Source organism: Balaenoptera physalus, assembly GCF_965194825.1.
Source record: "Balaenoptera physalus genome assembly, chromosome: 6".
In the NCBI taxonomy this organism is placed as follows: Eukaryota; Metazoa; Chordata; class Mammalia; order Artiodactyla; family Balaenopteridae; genus Balaenoptera; species Balaenoptera physalus.
Genome location: NC_138885.1, coordinates 90,279,524 through 90,296,441, shown reverse-complemented (window position 1 = coordinate 90,296,441; position 16,918 = coordinate 90,279,524). Strand labels below are relative to the sequence as shown.

At 35.8% G+C, this 16,918-nt stretch overlaps 1 protein-coding gene across 3 annotated transcripts in view; it reads left to right on the top strand.

The window, feature by feature from the left end:
* Nucleotides 1-16,918, top strand: part of SATB2 (SATB homeobox 2) — a 187,136-nt gene that overhangs the window by 87,774 nt on the left and 82,444 nt on the right. For all 3 annotated transcript variants that reach the window (XM_082467077.1, XM_082467076.1, XM_082467078.1), the window contains exon 6: nt 647-749. In XM_082467077.1, coding sequence (XP_082323203.1) covers nt 647-749 — 103 coding nt within the window. The remainder of the gene's footprint in view (nt 1-646; nt 750-16,918) is intronic.

Genomic DNA, 16,918 nt, shown 5'->3' with positions numbered 1-16,918 from the left:
GAGAGAGAGGAGTATGAAGAACAAGAAGGAATCAGGTACTTAAACACTCAAAGTTTTAGCTTTGATGCATTTTTGCTTGAAACACAGAACAAGTGTTATGTTTAGTTTCCCCTGCTCTAAAATAGCACTGTTAATTTTTTCATTTGGTGAATTTTCACACAAGTGCTAATCACACGTTTCTATAAATCATATTAATTTAACTTATTTCCCTAAATGTTGTTCTGTAGTGTGTAGCACGGATGTTCTCAGATTCTTGGCTGTGTAAGCTTGGTGCAGTTGGAAGCAGAACAGAAACATCTGAGAGGCATTATTTGGATTACAGATGCAGGAGCATCTGATCTCACCTTTTGCTCGGGTTCCTAAATCACAACTGTTCTTTCCCTTTGCATTCAATCTGTGTGTCCTGCGCCCTCCATCTTTGACATTGCTCCAGGGTTGGTTTTATGGAGAATGCACTGTCATCGTACAAGTTAAAGGGATAGTAAGTTTTGTTAATCATATTTAATAGTTTAGTTTGCAGGAGGGTGACTGCTTCAAATTTAAAAGACAAAGGAGATTGGTATGGACTATATAATGTGCCTTTTCTTGTCCCTGAAAAGGAATACTCATATTTATGGAAAAATAACTGTTTTTTTTTTCTTTACAGAGTATGATCTCATCCATTGTAAATAGCACATATTATGCCAACGTGTCAGCAACCAAGTGCCAGGAGTTTGGGAGATGGTATAAGAAGTACAAGAAGATTAAAGGTAAACTGACTTTTATTTTTGAAGCCTATTTTCAGTTTCTTAGGTCAAGGAGTTGTTGATTCTTGGGAATTTATGCTAATTTAGATACAATTGTTAATAAAATTTCATATACTTTTTTATAAAGGTAGGATTCTTTTTTTTAATTGTAAGTACAGTTGGTTTACAATATTGTATTAGTTTCAGGTATACAGCAAAGTGATTCAGTTATACATGTGTATATATATATATATATATGTATATATATATATGTGTATTTTTTTCAGATTCTTTTCCATTTTAGGTTATTATAAGATATTGAATATAGTTCCCTGTGCTATACAGGAAAGCCTTGTTATTTATCTATTTTATATATAGTGGTGTTTATCTGTTAATTCCATACTCCTAATTTATCTGCCCCCTTCTCCTTTGGCAGCCACAAGTTTGTTTTCTATGTCTGTGATTCTGTTTCTGTTTTGTAAATAAGTTCATTTGCATTATTTTTTCGAGATTCCACATATAAGTGATATCATATAATATTTGTCTTTCTCTGTCTGACTTCAGTCAGTATGATGATCTCTAGGTCCATCCATGTTGCTGCAAATGGCAATATTTCATTGTTTTCCTGTGACTGAGTAATATTCTGTTGTATGTATATACCACATCTTTATCCATTCATCCGCTGATGGACACTTAAGTTGCTTCCATGCCTTGGCTGTTGTAAATAGTGCTGCTATGAACATTGGGGTGCAAGATAAGACTATTAATATTTCCATCAAGAGATCCAGATTAGCTCCCTTAAAACTAAGATGGTGTTAGAACTAAAGTAAAATTCTTAGCATAATATATGAAGTGTGTAGTTTTCACAAGAGATGCTTGTGAAGGCTGAGATCTTTAAAAATATTTTGAAGTTGTATATTTCAGATAGGCATGTCTATTTAAAAAGCTCAATCAATAAATCATTTTCATTAATTTATTAATGAAAAAAGCAGTCATTCTAGGTTAAATCAGCACTTATAGTTTAAGTACCAATTAGCAAATTGAAATGACTGTGCGGTATCAGGAAATCTTTGGTCAGAAATGGAGTTTTGATGTTGTGTTTATTTGGAGACAATTCCAGAACAGTGGTTAAAGCAAAGGGACTCTGCAGTCAGGAGGACTTGTATTCAAATCTTTGTGTTCTGTTTACTGGCTGTGTGAGCTTGAACAAATTATTTAACTTCACCAAGACTCAATCTCCTTATCTGAAAATTGGAAGTAATAAAAGTAAGTAAGTCACTGGCTAGCTGTGAGGACTAAAATACGTTAATACTGGCACAAAGTAATCTCTTAATAAACAATAGCTATAATATTGTAACAATAATTAATAGTAGTAATTCTACTAACAGCAATATATTATATATAGAATTATATCTGATCCTGAATATACCATTCTCATATAATAAATGGCATGCTATTTAGGCCATCCAGCCCTTTAAATATATGTGATATTTTGCCTTTGCAAATTTGTCAATGCTGGAAAAATTCTGTTGTTCTCACCCCACTTCAATTGCTATTCAATTCAAATGCTACCAACCCCTGAGGGGATTGGGGGATATTTTGGTAACAGAACAGGTTGATGTTTGAGGGTCCTTCTAGTTCATATTTTGCATGATTATGACATCATTCATCGTGCTTTATTATAGGTATTCAGAGACTTGCTGATGGTTCACTGCCCCTGTTGAGAGGGTTAAATGACAATTTATGGTGGGCAGGTAAAAGTAAAGGATTAATTTATTTGTTTTTACTACCTGTAGTTTTCCTCTAGGGAGACAGTATGGAAGTAATGCCTCTTGGCTGTTGAGTATTTGGGAGTTTGTTTACAAGGTTACCTTTGGAGAAAATGAGCTTTATTTGCATTGGTGGCACATTTCTGATTACAAAGGAATGAGAGCATTTTATGCTAAATATACAGTTTATAAGGAAAGTCAAGTCGTTGAACTACCCAGGAGAAATTAAGTTCACTAAAAATTGAATTAAGATCCATTCCTTTTCAATATATTCTAAAATTCTTAGGACCCTCTAGTTTCTGGCTTGGGTACTTGCTTTACAATGTTATTAATACTAACTCTTGTACAGGATAAGATGAATAACTCCTTCTCATTATAAGACATGATTGTGTGGTTCGGAAGTGTTTCTTTTCTGTAAGTGTTGTCTCCAAGTTTTTCCTTTAAAATCAGATTGTTAAAGTGCTTGAACAACATCCTCTTTGGCTAAAAATCAAAAGAATCACGCAGCTTCAAGGTCATTTGTTAGATCCAATTTACTTTCTATTATAAGAGAAAGGAAGAGAGCGTTCTCTTTTAATAGTCTGGAGTATAATTCCAGATTCAGAAAGACTGGAAACTCTTCACTCTAGTGTCTTCAGAATCGCCACTACAGAATCTGTGTGTGTGTGTGGTTTGTGTGTGTATATATGTGTTCACACACACATTAACACTTATGTCTTCTACTCTTCTCCTTTCTTTCTTAGCAAGTCAATTCTTCAAGCTCTATTTTTTTCTTCAAGATAGTAAATGCACAGTTAAATCTTTAAGTGCCATAAAAGCAGACTGAGACCTTGATTTCCATCAGGAGGTCAAGGATCCACACCTGAAGAGGCGGCCAGCCGCTGTGTACACATGCTGTTCAAAGAGATGGAGCTAGTCATTGCTGTTAAAAAGTGTGTGTGTGCGTGTGTGTGTGTCAGTAGGAGGAGAAAAGGGAAGGTTAAGGTATGTGTGAAGTAAACACAAGCTGCCGTAAAACAGTTCAAGTGGTGTTGATTCATCAACCAAGGGAGTGGGAGGAAAAACAAAGAATTCATGACAGGTATAATGGTGTAGAGAAAATAAACACCCCAGAGAAGTGCATTTTATTAACTTTCCACCTTCAGAGAAAAGGAAGTGTTGGACCTATACAGGAACATTTCAGTCCTTAGAAGCTTTATGCTGTGAATAGATGTCACTGTGGGAGTTCCTAATCTAGTAGAATCCATTTCTCATGAGAAAGCAATGATTTTGTTTGTAAAATTTCTATTTGTGTCCATCCATTTTCAAAAAAAAAAAAAAAAAAAAAGCAATGAATTTCAAATCTGGAAATAAAGTAGCAAAACCAGAATTCTACCTTAGGGCTCTTCCTGAGAGCGCAGAAGTCAGAGTTCTCTGTCTTTCCTTGTCTCCCCTCCCCCACCTTGTTTCCATTCCATAGTTACCAGTTTACATGTATCATTGCTGATATTCAGTATAGAAGAAAATCTCAAGCTAGCTTACTGATGTCTCAAACTAAATGCAGGCTACATTGTTAAATATGTTTCCTATTATCTGCTAATGTCTGTTTTAATAAAACAGTGGGAACTAAATGGTTGCTTCTTAATCAAAACCATGATTTCCCAAACATAAGCTATGTGATTCTGTTACAAATTGCCACATATAGATCTCCTAGGTCAAATTTTTTTTCTCTTCTCATAGAAATAAACAGTAAAATAATTATATACTCTGAAAGATCAAAGTAAACATGACTAAAACCTGGCAAAAATAAAAGTCTACTGAAAGGTTTTAGGAAAAAAAGATCAGATTGCAAATTCTATAGTTAATGCTTAAATAAATATGAGAAAAATGAATAATCAATAATTTGATATCATTAAAAACAGATGTAAAGACTATATACAAATGGAATTGTCTAAATTTTGAAGTAAACATTTTAATGTGCATTTTTTGAATTTGTTGTTATTATAGCTAAACTATTTACACTTATTCTTTAAAAAGTCTTAAGTTGGTTTGGCTTAGCATGTTAACGTTATTTTCCCCAGTGATCACAGCAAAGCACATTCTGTTTACCTTTTTCCTTTAATTTCAAAGGCAATCATAGTTGACACAGACATATTTGAGTTAACATTAGTGTTAATTCAGGATAGATGGGGAGACAGTTTGTGTACTCTGGTTTTAAAGTTCAGAACCATGAACCTGCTTCCCAGGAGTTTTCGATACTGAAGAAAATGAAGTGGTTGAATGTGGTAGTTGGTTGGTTCAGATGGCATTTTTTTAATTGCTGTTCATCTCATACTGTAATTGCTTCTGGCCTAGATTTTACGATGTAGCTCTCATAAGCTCCCAGGATTCAGAAAAATACATACATTTTGTGGAAAAACAAAACAAAACAAAAAGACCAATATTAACGGTTGTTTAATGTGTAGGAGTCTTAGTGTTGGACCCAAGGATAATCCACTGGGACCTAGAAACATTCATGCTATTAATTATTTTCAAGAATTTTGGGGGTTATGTGGGATTTACCTATCAATTTTTCTTTCATAGGTTCTACGCATTTTATTAAAACAATATTTTTAACCTCACTCTTCTTTTGGATTAAGTCTATTTAGACATACACTTGCCCCATCAGTTTTATGAAACTAAGTGGCAATTGTGTGCAGTACTATTATTAATTATACTATTATGGCAATCTAATTCTGCAAGGGATCTTATAAGAATAAGAAAGTACCTTAACAAAGAAGCGCTCATATGTTTTAAATGTTTCCTAATTAAAAATTAATCAATTAAAAGAAAATAATTTTATATTTAAAGTGTTTTTCATCTGGCACCAAAAGCAAAATGAACTGCCGTCTTTGGTCAGGTCGGTTTCAAGTATTTAATATGTCACAAGAATTAAGGGGTCATTGAAAGTTCACACAATTCTAGTGGATATCTCAAAATTATTTGTGTCATAAAATAATACCACTAGAATGAATGGACCTAACCAAACCCTATACTGTGGCCAGAAAGCAAAATTATCCCCATCACTTTCCTTTTCTCAGTCATTGCTCAAGGAGCCCCTGATTGCTAGTTGTCTTAATTCTGTTTGTTTATTTGAGCTTATTTTGCAAAATATTAAAAAGCTGGGAGAAACGAGGATTTTAAAACCCAGTGTTACTTCCTCAAGCCTGGTTTATTCTAGTAATCAGTATTTTATCTGACCCTGTCTGATCTAGTCTTGCAAGATCAAACGTCCAGGCCAGCAAGCAGACAGTAAACAAAGCCTGTGAAGGGTTTCAGTAAACACAAAGATTAGATGTTGAATGAAAATTAAACTCCTTGAACTAGTTCTCTGTACTAAAGTGGTTAAGTGGGTTGTGATTAAAAGAAATAAGTAATTACGATCATTATAGCTGAAATGATATAATGTTACCACATTTAAAGCACCTCTTGTACCCAAAAATGATTGTGTCATTTACAAAGTGGTGCCTCGAAGTTGAATAGAGGAATCAGTGTCCCCTGACCTGGTTCCATAAGGCAGCCCTGGCTTAGCCATGGTGGTCAGGACAATGCCTTTAATCAACTGCTGGTACTTCTGCCTCTGCTGTTGTTTAGCTCTGATGAGGTAAAAGTAACTTAACTTTTTTTTTTTTTTAACATCTTTATTGGACTATAATTGCTTTACAATGGTGTGTTAGTTTCTGCTTTATAACAAAGTGAATCAGCTATACATATACATACATCCCCATATCTCCTCCCTCTTGCATCTCCCTCCTACCAGTAACTTAACTTTTGTCTACCTAATTCTTCTGGGTCATGAAAGAGATTTGCTTTCAGTTTTGGATCTAAATTAAGGTGCTTGGCAAGGAAGTTTGTCTGCCCTCTGCCTATATTGCACCTTGTCTAAAGTAATGACAACATCAAGTCCTTGAATTTTATATATATATTAGATTCATTGAAGTAGAAACATCACTTCTGCAAACAAGCACTTTCCATCTTACTGGTTTTCCAAAAATTGAAAGAACCTTGTGCGTTTACAATGGTAATCACTGATGTGCCTTCATTGATCACCTTACCCTTCCTAACCTTCCAATTAGGAGCTTATTGGTAGTGTCACCAAGTGGAAGAATGGTATGTGGGGAATGCCTTGGACCCTAAGCTCAGATGTGGACTCATTTCTTGCTTGGATCTTAAGAAGCTTATTCTAGCTGTACTGGTAGCTGCTTCTTTAGCCTGAATGTGTTTATTCATAAATGTTTAAAGAAGTAAAAACAATCATTTGTCAACAGTGTGGTTTGTAGATGGAAAGAAACAAACTTGCTATCTTCTCATATTTATAAGCCATTTAAAAAAGAATGGAAAGGGAAAAAGGATCTGCTTTTCTAACCCCTTCCTTTCTTCATCCATCCATCCATCCATCCATCATCTATACTTAACTATTTGAAAGAATTATGAGACACAATTCCTGGTTTCAAAAAGCCTATGTTCTCTGTGAAATAATTAACAATATAACATATTTTACTACCATTCAAAAAGAAATTTGAGCATCTACTATATATACCTGGCAGGATTTTAAGTGGGGATCATTACCTAGTCCTTCCTTGCAAGAAAGTTACAGTTACAATTAGATAATTAATTTTAATAAAATGTTTAGTGAGTATCTCTACTACAGCCCCATATTCAGTGCTAGAAGCAGTGAGAGACATTCAGAAACACTTAAGATATGGTTCCTACCTCTAGCTGTGTCGCCCTCAACCTAGCAGGGAGGTGGCCGTATAAGTATATCTGGCAAATATATAACAGTGGTATAAACTAGTATAGTGGTAACACAGAGAAAGGTCCATAAATTATACCTGCTGGGTGTCAGGGGATAGTTCGAGAAGAAGTAGCACATGAGTTATACCTTAAGGACAAATAGAGTTTTGCAGAGAGGACAAGGAGAAGGAAGAACACTTCAGGCAGATGCAAGTTCATGAGTATAGATGCAGGGGTGCAGAAGAGCATGATTTATTTTGGAAATTATGGGTGGTTGTTCAGTACGTCTAGAATGGCAGTGCATTTATCATGATACTGTAATATAACGTGCCCAGAATGGCCAAGAATTTTGATTGGTGAAAAGGAAAAGATAAGAGCATGGCTGGGTGTGGGACTGATGGTGGCACCAAACATTGGTGAAAGAGCAGAAATGTTTGGGACCTGGCTGTGGGGAGCGTTCGTGTTATAGTGATGAAAAATAAAGTTGGGAAGGTAGTAAACACATCTTAGGGAACTCTGAAAGCCCAGCTGAGATAGTCTGAGAATCAATGAAGGTTTTTCAACAATGAAGCAATAATGAAAATGGTGGTTTAAAAAAAAAAAAAAACCAAACACATCCTCTAGAAGCCATCTAAAACCATGTATGGATATGAATATGTTTATGGCAGGAGGGGAGGCAAATGGGAGGGAGAAAGGGTGGTGTGCACACCCTGGAGGATGCAGACAAAATAGAATCTATTGCAGTAGTATGTGGAAGTGAAGATGGTGAGGGAGGTAGAGCTTTGGCTCTGGTGGCAGGAATGAGAAAGAGAGAAGTGGCCAATGCAGTGTGTGTGGGAAGAGAAAGGGAAATCAAAGTGGAGTCCAAGGTTTTGAGCTTAAGTGACTCTTGATGGTTTTGACAGAAATGGGATGATATAAACTGAGAGGAAGTTGCTGATGCTTCAGTGAGAGTTGGTGAACTAGGTAGAAATACCCACTGGGCTGTTCAAGGTGTGGAGCCACCTGACCAAAAGACAGGACTAGAGAATAGATTCTGGAGCTAATTTTTTAGATGTAATAGTTAAAATGATACCAAAAGAGGATTCTCTGAAGGGGAGGGTGAGGACAGGGGTTGGAAGCTTTGAGAGGTAAAAGGGCCAGGGGTTAAGAAGACATGATTAGGAAGAAAGTGAGATTTCATGGAGGCCACGGGAAGATGGGTTACCAGTGGAGAAATGTTATCAAGGGTGACAGGAGGAGGAAAAGGAGAAGAGGTGATTGGAGGGTCTTAACTTTGGCAATAAAGGGACCATAATGACACTAAAGGGAGCTATTTCCCTGTCGTGTGAGAACAAAGAGAAACTGTATGCATCTGAGATGGAAGATGGCAAGGAAACGAGGATAGCAGGTACTGAGTGAATGAGGAAAGGATATAAGAGCAGCTAACTGCAGCATTAGGGTTAAGTGTAACCCATACTTCCACCCCACCCCAATACTCAGGAGAAAGACGATGGAGCCACAGGAGGCCAAGGGCTCTGAAGGGGAAGAGGGGTGGTAAGCAACAGTTCACAAACTAGGAAGGGATGGGGCACAGAGGATGCTTTGCCTTTGAAAGAAAGAGAAATAGCTTTGCTTCAGAACCTGGAGGAAAGGAAGGAAGATGGATAAGGAGACAAGTTTTTGGAGATGGAGTGAGTGGTAGAGAATGAGGCAGCTCATGCCATGTGGTAGGGGTGGGGGTGGGCTGTTGTGATTATCTAGCAGTGAAGGAGAGAATGGTTGGTATGGGGGCTTGGTGGCGAGCCCTGAAACAGGTTCTGGACCAACTATGTTTGGGAAACAATGAGAGAGAAGCAGGGAGTTGAACTGAGATGACATAGTTAAGGCTTGTGGTCCAGGTCTCTTTAGTTCTTAGCTTTTTCTTATAGTGAGCTTTAGATTTCTCATCGTTTCAGATTTCCTTTTGTCTTGCTGAGAAACAAAATTAAAAACTCAAAAACAAAGATCTGGCGGTGCTTGATGAAGAATCTACAGAGTTGTGAAATGAGAGCTTTTGTGTGTAGACCAGGAAATATCCAGCTTATTTAAAATCTGGTATGATTGTGGTGACATCCTCTTATTTGGGGGAAACCCATAGGTTAAAATCAGAGAATTCTCTTGGTCTCTTGATCGACTAAATAAAAATTATTATTTGCGTTTCCTCAGATGATTTACAGAGTTAAAAGCTGAAAAGCACTTATGTTTGCAAGGTGCTTGAAGCTCTTAAATATAAGTGCTATGTAAGATGCTAGGACTACCATGACAATTGTCTATGGTAGACAGTTGTTTAACTTGCTCTTTGTCTGACTGGTGATATGATTCTTACCCTATGCAGGAATTTGAGATTATCTGACCTTGGACTTCTGAACTCTCAAGGGAATGGACATAAATCTAGAATCATCTAGAGTACAAGCCAGGCTATGAGTTATAACATTTGGCCTTTCAAGCTGTCACCTTCCAAGTTCCATGTTCCGTAGTAATTTTGATTCTTGAATAATCTCCCTACTAGACCAAAAATCCCTTGAAAGAACATCTGGGGGACTCATCCATTTTGTGCCATCCTCCAAGCCCTGTGAACATAGGACTTTGTATATTGTAGATGCTTAGTAAATATTAATAGAATTGAATGTAATATAGATGAATTTATTTGAACATATGCACTTAGAACAGTTTTATTTTTGCACATATTATATTTTTACTAAATCTTATTTGCTATCGGACGTCTCAGTTGAGAGAAGAAAGAAAACCTTTGTCTTGTTCCTGATCTTAGTGGAAATGGTTTCAGTTTTTCACCATTGAGAACGATGTTGGCTGTGGGTTTGTCATATATGGCCTTTATTATGTTGAGGTAAGTTCCCTCTATGCCTACTTTCTGGTGGAGCCCTCATCTCCCAAAGGTTAGAAGAGACTTAATGTTAGGAGTGATAAGGACTTGCATTTGGAAATCAGTGGGTAAAAAGGAATATTCTGTGGGGACTTGTGTCAGGTTTGGAGGTTGGGGCAGAAGTGAAAGATGTCATAAATACATTAAGTCTGATGAAAGTTGTAACATGATATAATCACATATACATGTTCAGAATAAACTCAGAAGGTCTGGAAAAAAATATATATTAAAAAAAAAAAGAAAACCTTTGCTTGTTTAATTCATATTACAAATGTCCTTAGCAAATTATCGGTTAAAATATTCTTTTTTTCTGTTAATTAGTTATTGAGCTAAAGATTTAGCAATTGTTAATCAATTCCACTGAAAGAGACAGTAACACCTTTGTTAAGTAAAAATTAGGGACCATTTATGTAGCCTAAGAAAAACATCCCTTTGAGGTGTTTCCAGCTAGTTTATTGAGTATTTTACTTAAAATAATGGCCCCAAACATTTAAGTCCTGTGAAATCAGAGAGAATGGCCAATGGAAAATAATGAATTATGGATTGATTATTTCTTTGATCCACTTTTCCTTATTAGGTTGAATTAAAGAATTAATCCACAGAGAATGCTCCTGAATGATAATGTTAAGTTTCTGAAATGTCATTTTTTTCCTATCATGTGTGAATTCACCTCTGAAATTATAGTTTTAAATTAAAACAAAGAGTAAAAATCAAGATATTATTAGATCTAAGTAGCTTTAACCTATACAGAAAGCTATAGGAATATTTGAAATGATCAGTGTTATCAAACTATTATAAAGCATTGTTTGAAACCAAAAGGGACAATGGCATTCAGACACAGTAAAGGTGGACAATGCTTACTTTTTCCATGGAACATAATGGGCCCTATGAACTTTTATTGTCAAAAAACAAAGTGTTCAGCTTCAAGTTGCTTTATGGTAGATAATATATATTTTTGTGGATCTTAATATGATGGAAAAAGGAAGTTGATAATAAGGGGAAAATATACCTAAGAAAACCAGTCATATGGTATTATCACAATGCCGGCTGGTACACTTCGCTTTTGGGGCTGGAAGCATTTTCCTTCCAAGTCTTGTTTTATTAGGAGTTAACAAGTTGGCTCTGAATATCTTGCTCTAGGCAGAGACTTTGCAAGCAAGTTCTCAACCCAGAGACAGATTCTCTTTAACAAATTTAGAGGAAAAAAAAAAATCTTTAGGTTTCCTAGTCCTAAAAGACTTATTTTTTTTCTTTTGCCCTTCAGCCCTTTCAGACTCCTAATATTTTCTTTAATTATATATAGTGAACTCTTCTGGTTATAGTTTTGTTTTTAATTTCCAATAGTGTGGGATTTATATCTGGTATATATGGAATATCGGCTTTAGCTCTTGAGATCATGTCTGTCTATGTTTGTGTTAACAGAAAAGCAGTTTTTATATAACAAATTGACTTTGTACCTACAGTTATTGACTAGGAGAGAATAAGTCAGGAGTATTTTCAGTGATTGGGCATGTTCAGTGTTGGCAGACAGGATGCTGTTCTGGTTTGTCAGGAAAATTAGTGTTATGTTTACATTCTAAAAAGAGTTTTAACTCAGTGAAAGACTTTGGGTGGACAGTAGGGCTTTTTAATGTTAATGTGTAGCCTAGTTCAGAGAGAGGAGTCTAAATAAATATCAGGTTGAATCATATGTAAATGCCATTTTCATAGGTCAAAATTGTTGTATGTCACCAATTTCATATAGTAGTTCAATCATATATGAATTTATTGTGATTGCCTGAGATTCTCAGGTTATTACCATGTTGTATGAGTGTGCATACCCCATTTTATTTTTTGTTGGGTACCTGTTTCAAACAAACACTTCATATTTACAGAGTTTGTAAAGAGTACTTGCAAGAGCTCTCAGTTGCGTGATTCATGTCTTTCATGTCAGGTGGGACTCCGTGCTGATGACACTCATTTGGGGATAAAGCCTTTTGGCTGCAAAAAAAATAAAAGAATGGAAGGATTCATGAAAATAAATATAGTGAGTGTGAAATAGTATTACAGATGACTAGAATGAGCTGCTAATAAACAACAAAATAGGGATTAAAAGGAGCTATGTTTTATCATCAAATAGAAATGCATTTTATATCATAGGCAGTTGTTACAGGCCCATCTATACTCAGTTACATTGTCTGAAGCAAATCTGTAGATGGAGTTCTTTCATTATTCAGTACTGCATCTGTAGGGGCTGTCATCATTCTGGTACATAGTAGTTGATTAATAAATATCTATCGTATGAATTAAAACAATAAACAAGCAAACGCAAATAATCCTATTTTAGTGATTAGCTCATTCAGTTGGGAAGAATCATTAATTTCCTCACTGTTTAGAACTGACCGATTTCTGTAGTCTGTCACATCAGGAAGGTTTACAGGGCATAGAGTGGAGGCTTCAGGTTGAGCCCTCACCATTCAGATAACTCGCCCACTCATCATGTCACCTATGCATTTTCATGCGGCATGTGCACATGCACACACACATACAAACAGAAAGCAGGGCTCGTCTGTTGGAAAGTTGATGAGTCCTGACTTGAACCCTAAAATTAATAACAACCACATGTCCCAAGTTGGGCAGTTTAGCGTAAGCCGTGGAACAAAGACTTTAAAGGTCCTAAAGACATTGGTTTGATTTCTGCTACTTGCTTTAATAGGTTTGCGACATTGTTTTTTTCTGAGCTTCAACTTCTCTTCAATAAAGTGGGCATAATAATATCTATGTCATACGATTGTTATGTGAGAATTAAATGACAGTGATGTGTGAAAGGGTTTAGCTCAGTGCCTCAGCTACTATATAAATGGTAGAAGGCTTGATGTTACCTGCAATGCACTTATAATAAAAACATTTTCCTCTAAAGGAAATACAACAAAAGTGCTTGTGAAACATTTAGGCCCTGAGAACTTCACTTTGAGTTATGCAGAAAAAGAGAAAAAAAACCCACTAGTTTTCACTGGTCTTGTGATTTGTTTATTATGCTTATGAGGCTAGAGCCAGTAGTCCTAATCATTTTAATTTTTCCTAAATATTTGTCTACGTTTGGACTGCTATTTGTCCCTGAACAAGTTCCCTGACTTCTCTGGTATTAGACAGGATCATTATCCTTAAAATTGGGGTCCAGTGTTGGGGTTTAGTGTCACGGGAGCAGGGAGCTTGGGGTGGAGGTTTGGAAGTCCAAGGCAATGATATGCTCAAGAATATCTTTTCCCTACGCTCAAGGTTTGGGTGCCCATTCAAAATTGTCGATTTGATTGGCAACTTTCCCACCAAGAGTGCCAAATGGCCAGCCTATGTCTTACCTTGTAGAATCACTTCCAGAGTACTTTCTGAGGCTGAAGGAGCCACAGAGAAATGCACTATCCTCTTTTATTTGGCTTATATTCTTCTATCCAGGGTTTCCAGGATTTGTTCTGGGCAATACTGCAGTGTTCGCTTATTAAGGAATCCATTAGCACTCATTCTTGCTAATCTGTTTACATTTGCATAAGCATCTTAATGGTTTAAGGAAAAATCCATAGGCCAGAAATTCCAGAAATTTCTCAGTGCAAAGCCTTTTACCCAGTTCATTTCTTTCCACTCATTATAACTATGGACAAAACCCCAGGGCTTATTTCTCAAAGGCAATTGTGTTAAGGTTTGCATTGAAACACTAGGTTCATAGTTCTGGAAAAAATTATCAGTCTTTTAAGCAGTATTGATAGATAAACTTGCAAGATCAATACTACAACTCCTGCTATTGCCACTATAATCTACTGTTATTCCTGTTGCATTGGGGAGTTTCACAAAGAGAGATATCTTGGGAAAGTCTTGAATTTTTGCCGAAGAGTCAAAAAACAGAAGCAATTATTCTGAGAAAGGGAATTGTTTTGAAAATCCTAGCGGCAGTACTCTTTAAGATGCTATCAAGATGCTGGAAGGTTGCTTTAAAACCAGTTTGCAGGTAATCTTTCTCATTTTACAGGTAATCCCAAGATCACCCAGCTAGTTAGAACTCAGGTTTAGGAATCCCGGTTTGCTCTTCTTTCCACCTATCCTATGCTATCTTGCTTTGATTGACAGACATCTCTACATATCAGATGCTTTACCTTTTGCTCATAAATCCTCTTCAGAAAGTATACTTTGGGGCATAAAGTCATTGGAGTATATTTGGAGTATTGAAATTTTACTGGGATTACTTTACATAGCATCTATAGCAAATATAGATGTAATAAAAATAAGGAAATCTAACAGAAACACTAGACTGAAGAAGAAAAACTAGTGTGTGTGTGTGTGTGTGTGTGTGTGTGTGTGTGTATTTCTTTTAGTTAGGACCTTTTTGATACCTACTCATTCCCTGGAAAATAAAAGCAATCCATTAAACATTTGCTTTTTTAAAATACTGTTGTAATAAACTATAATGGAAAAGAATTAAAAAAAAAAGATATATACATATATATGTATAACTGAATCACTTTGCTATACACATGAAACCAACACAATATTGTAAATCAACTATGCTTCAATTCAAAAAACTGTAGGACACTTTCCTTCTTTCTTTTGGTTAATGTAAATGTAACATGTATACATTCAAAGCATGTTTTATTCCTTAAGTTTTCTTTCCATTTTTTATTTATAATAAATTTTGAAACTTAAAGCCATGTTTATGTAGCATTCCTGTAAATTTAATTTCAAGAGTTGTGAGATTGTCATTTTATTTCCCATCGATTCTGCTGTCTCCTAATTTGAAGGTCAGGATATGAACTATTAAGCCTCATTTGGAGAAGCTGAATCCAACATATTCCTGCATATGCCATGAAGCATGTGATTCTAAATTGACAACGAATTCTTCTAAATTGTAGGGATTTGTTTAAAAAGTAACATGATGTAACATGGCATAGTTACTTAAACCAAAGGAAAGGTTGCAATTCTTTAGATGACCTTTGGGAAACAGCAGACATTGGTCAGAATGTCCTAATCAGGAAATTTTGAAATGTCAAGCCTAATCTGTTAATCATAATTATATAGATATTTTCTGAAATTTACAGTAGCACTTTAATAAAGATCTTTCACATAGACACTGATCATCTAAAATTTACTCTTACAATTCTAAGATAATAATATTTTCCCTATGGCAAAACTGAGATCCAGAGAATCTCCAGTTTGCTCAAAGAGACCCCACAGCTAGTAAGAGTTAGAATGTAGATTTGAATGCAGTTTTCTAGTATCAGGTCCAGTCAATGCTTCTTCAGTATAACAAAAACTAAACTAATCATCAACAAAACTAAAAATATATCATAGAGAAGAAAATTTAAAATGTTTAGATACATTTATAGGATAGTGAATGTTCAGTCAGATTGAATATGACAAATGGAATGGAAATGGCAAAAAAATGGACTATGACAGTTATAAATGTCTGGTATAATCTCAAAAGACAACAACAACATAAAAGCAAAGACAATATAGAACAGTGATTGTCAAACTTTAGCATGCATAAAAATCACCTGGGAAGCTGTATTTTGTATAATCTCAAAAGACAGTAAGTAAAAGCAAAAATGATATAGACATTGATTCTCAAACTTTAGTGTACATAAGAATCATTGGAAATTTGCTGTACATAAGAACTCTAAGAGATCCTGAATTTGTATTTCTAAGAGTCTTCCAGGTAATATGGATGTTGATGGTTCAAGGGACTGTATTTTGAATATCTCTGATCTAGCGCAAAACTGAAATGTACAGTTTACGTCCATCCATCTATGCCAGTACACACACAGACACAGACACAGACACACACAGGCAAGGTGAATGTAATAGTAATGGTAAACTGCATAGTGACAGATACTGTTCTAAGTGTTGATATATATTCTCATTTAATCACACAGTAATCCTTCATGGTAGGCATAAGTTTTAACCCACATTAAATATACAAGGAAACTAAGGCACAGGGAAGTTAAGTAAGCTACCCGAGGTCACACATCTACCAAATGGTAGAGCTGAGATTTAAACCCTGGCAGTTTGGCTTAGAAATCTCTGCTTTTAACTATTATACCATACATCTTTCCCAACAGCTGAAAACATATTTACCCAAAATTGCAATAAAGAAATTATAATAAAAATTAAGTGCCAGAGAGGAATATAAGACAAGATTTATATATAGACATACATTTTTTTGAGTATTTAGAATGTTCTTGCAACCACCTAAAATACATATGTGTATATCAGGGATTTGTGATTATTAAAATGAGTACTTGACTTCAAAATGTACTTAAAATTGCATGAAATAAAATGAGATTTTTGGACCGAATATCTTTTCATTGTAATGTGGATAAATCCCTGGGGAGGGGTGTCACTTTCTTGCCTGTGAACAACCTGCCATAGCCAGCGGTCTTGGACATTGAATAGCTAATGTTCATAGGGTGATCTTGGTTAGAACATCAACTCTCTGAGTTTGGGAAGGCTTCAGGAGCCCATGGGATTCCAATACAGGGCTGCAAAGGCCTCTCCTACTTTGGAGTTATATAGAACCCCAGAAGCTCAGAGGGTGATTACATAATCGTTTCCCAGTCTTTGCAATTTTCACTCAATCCCAGAAAGCTCAAAGGAATTGGCAAGGTCCTACTGGAACTGGGAGTTTCTCAGAAACCTGAGCAGACTCCAGATCTGAATTATCCACCGGCAAGGCCCCAGGACTGGGACCCTCCTCCAGAGGTTAAAATAGCTACAGAGAGCTGCTCAGCTACCCGATGTAGAAA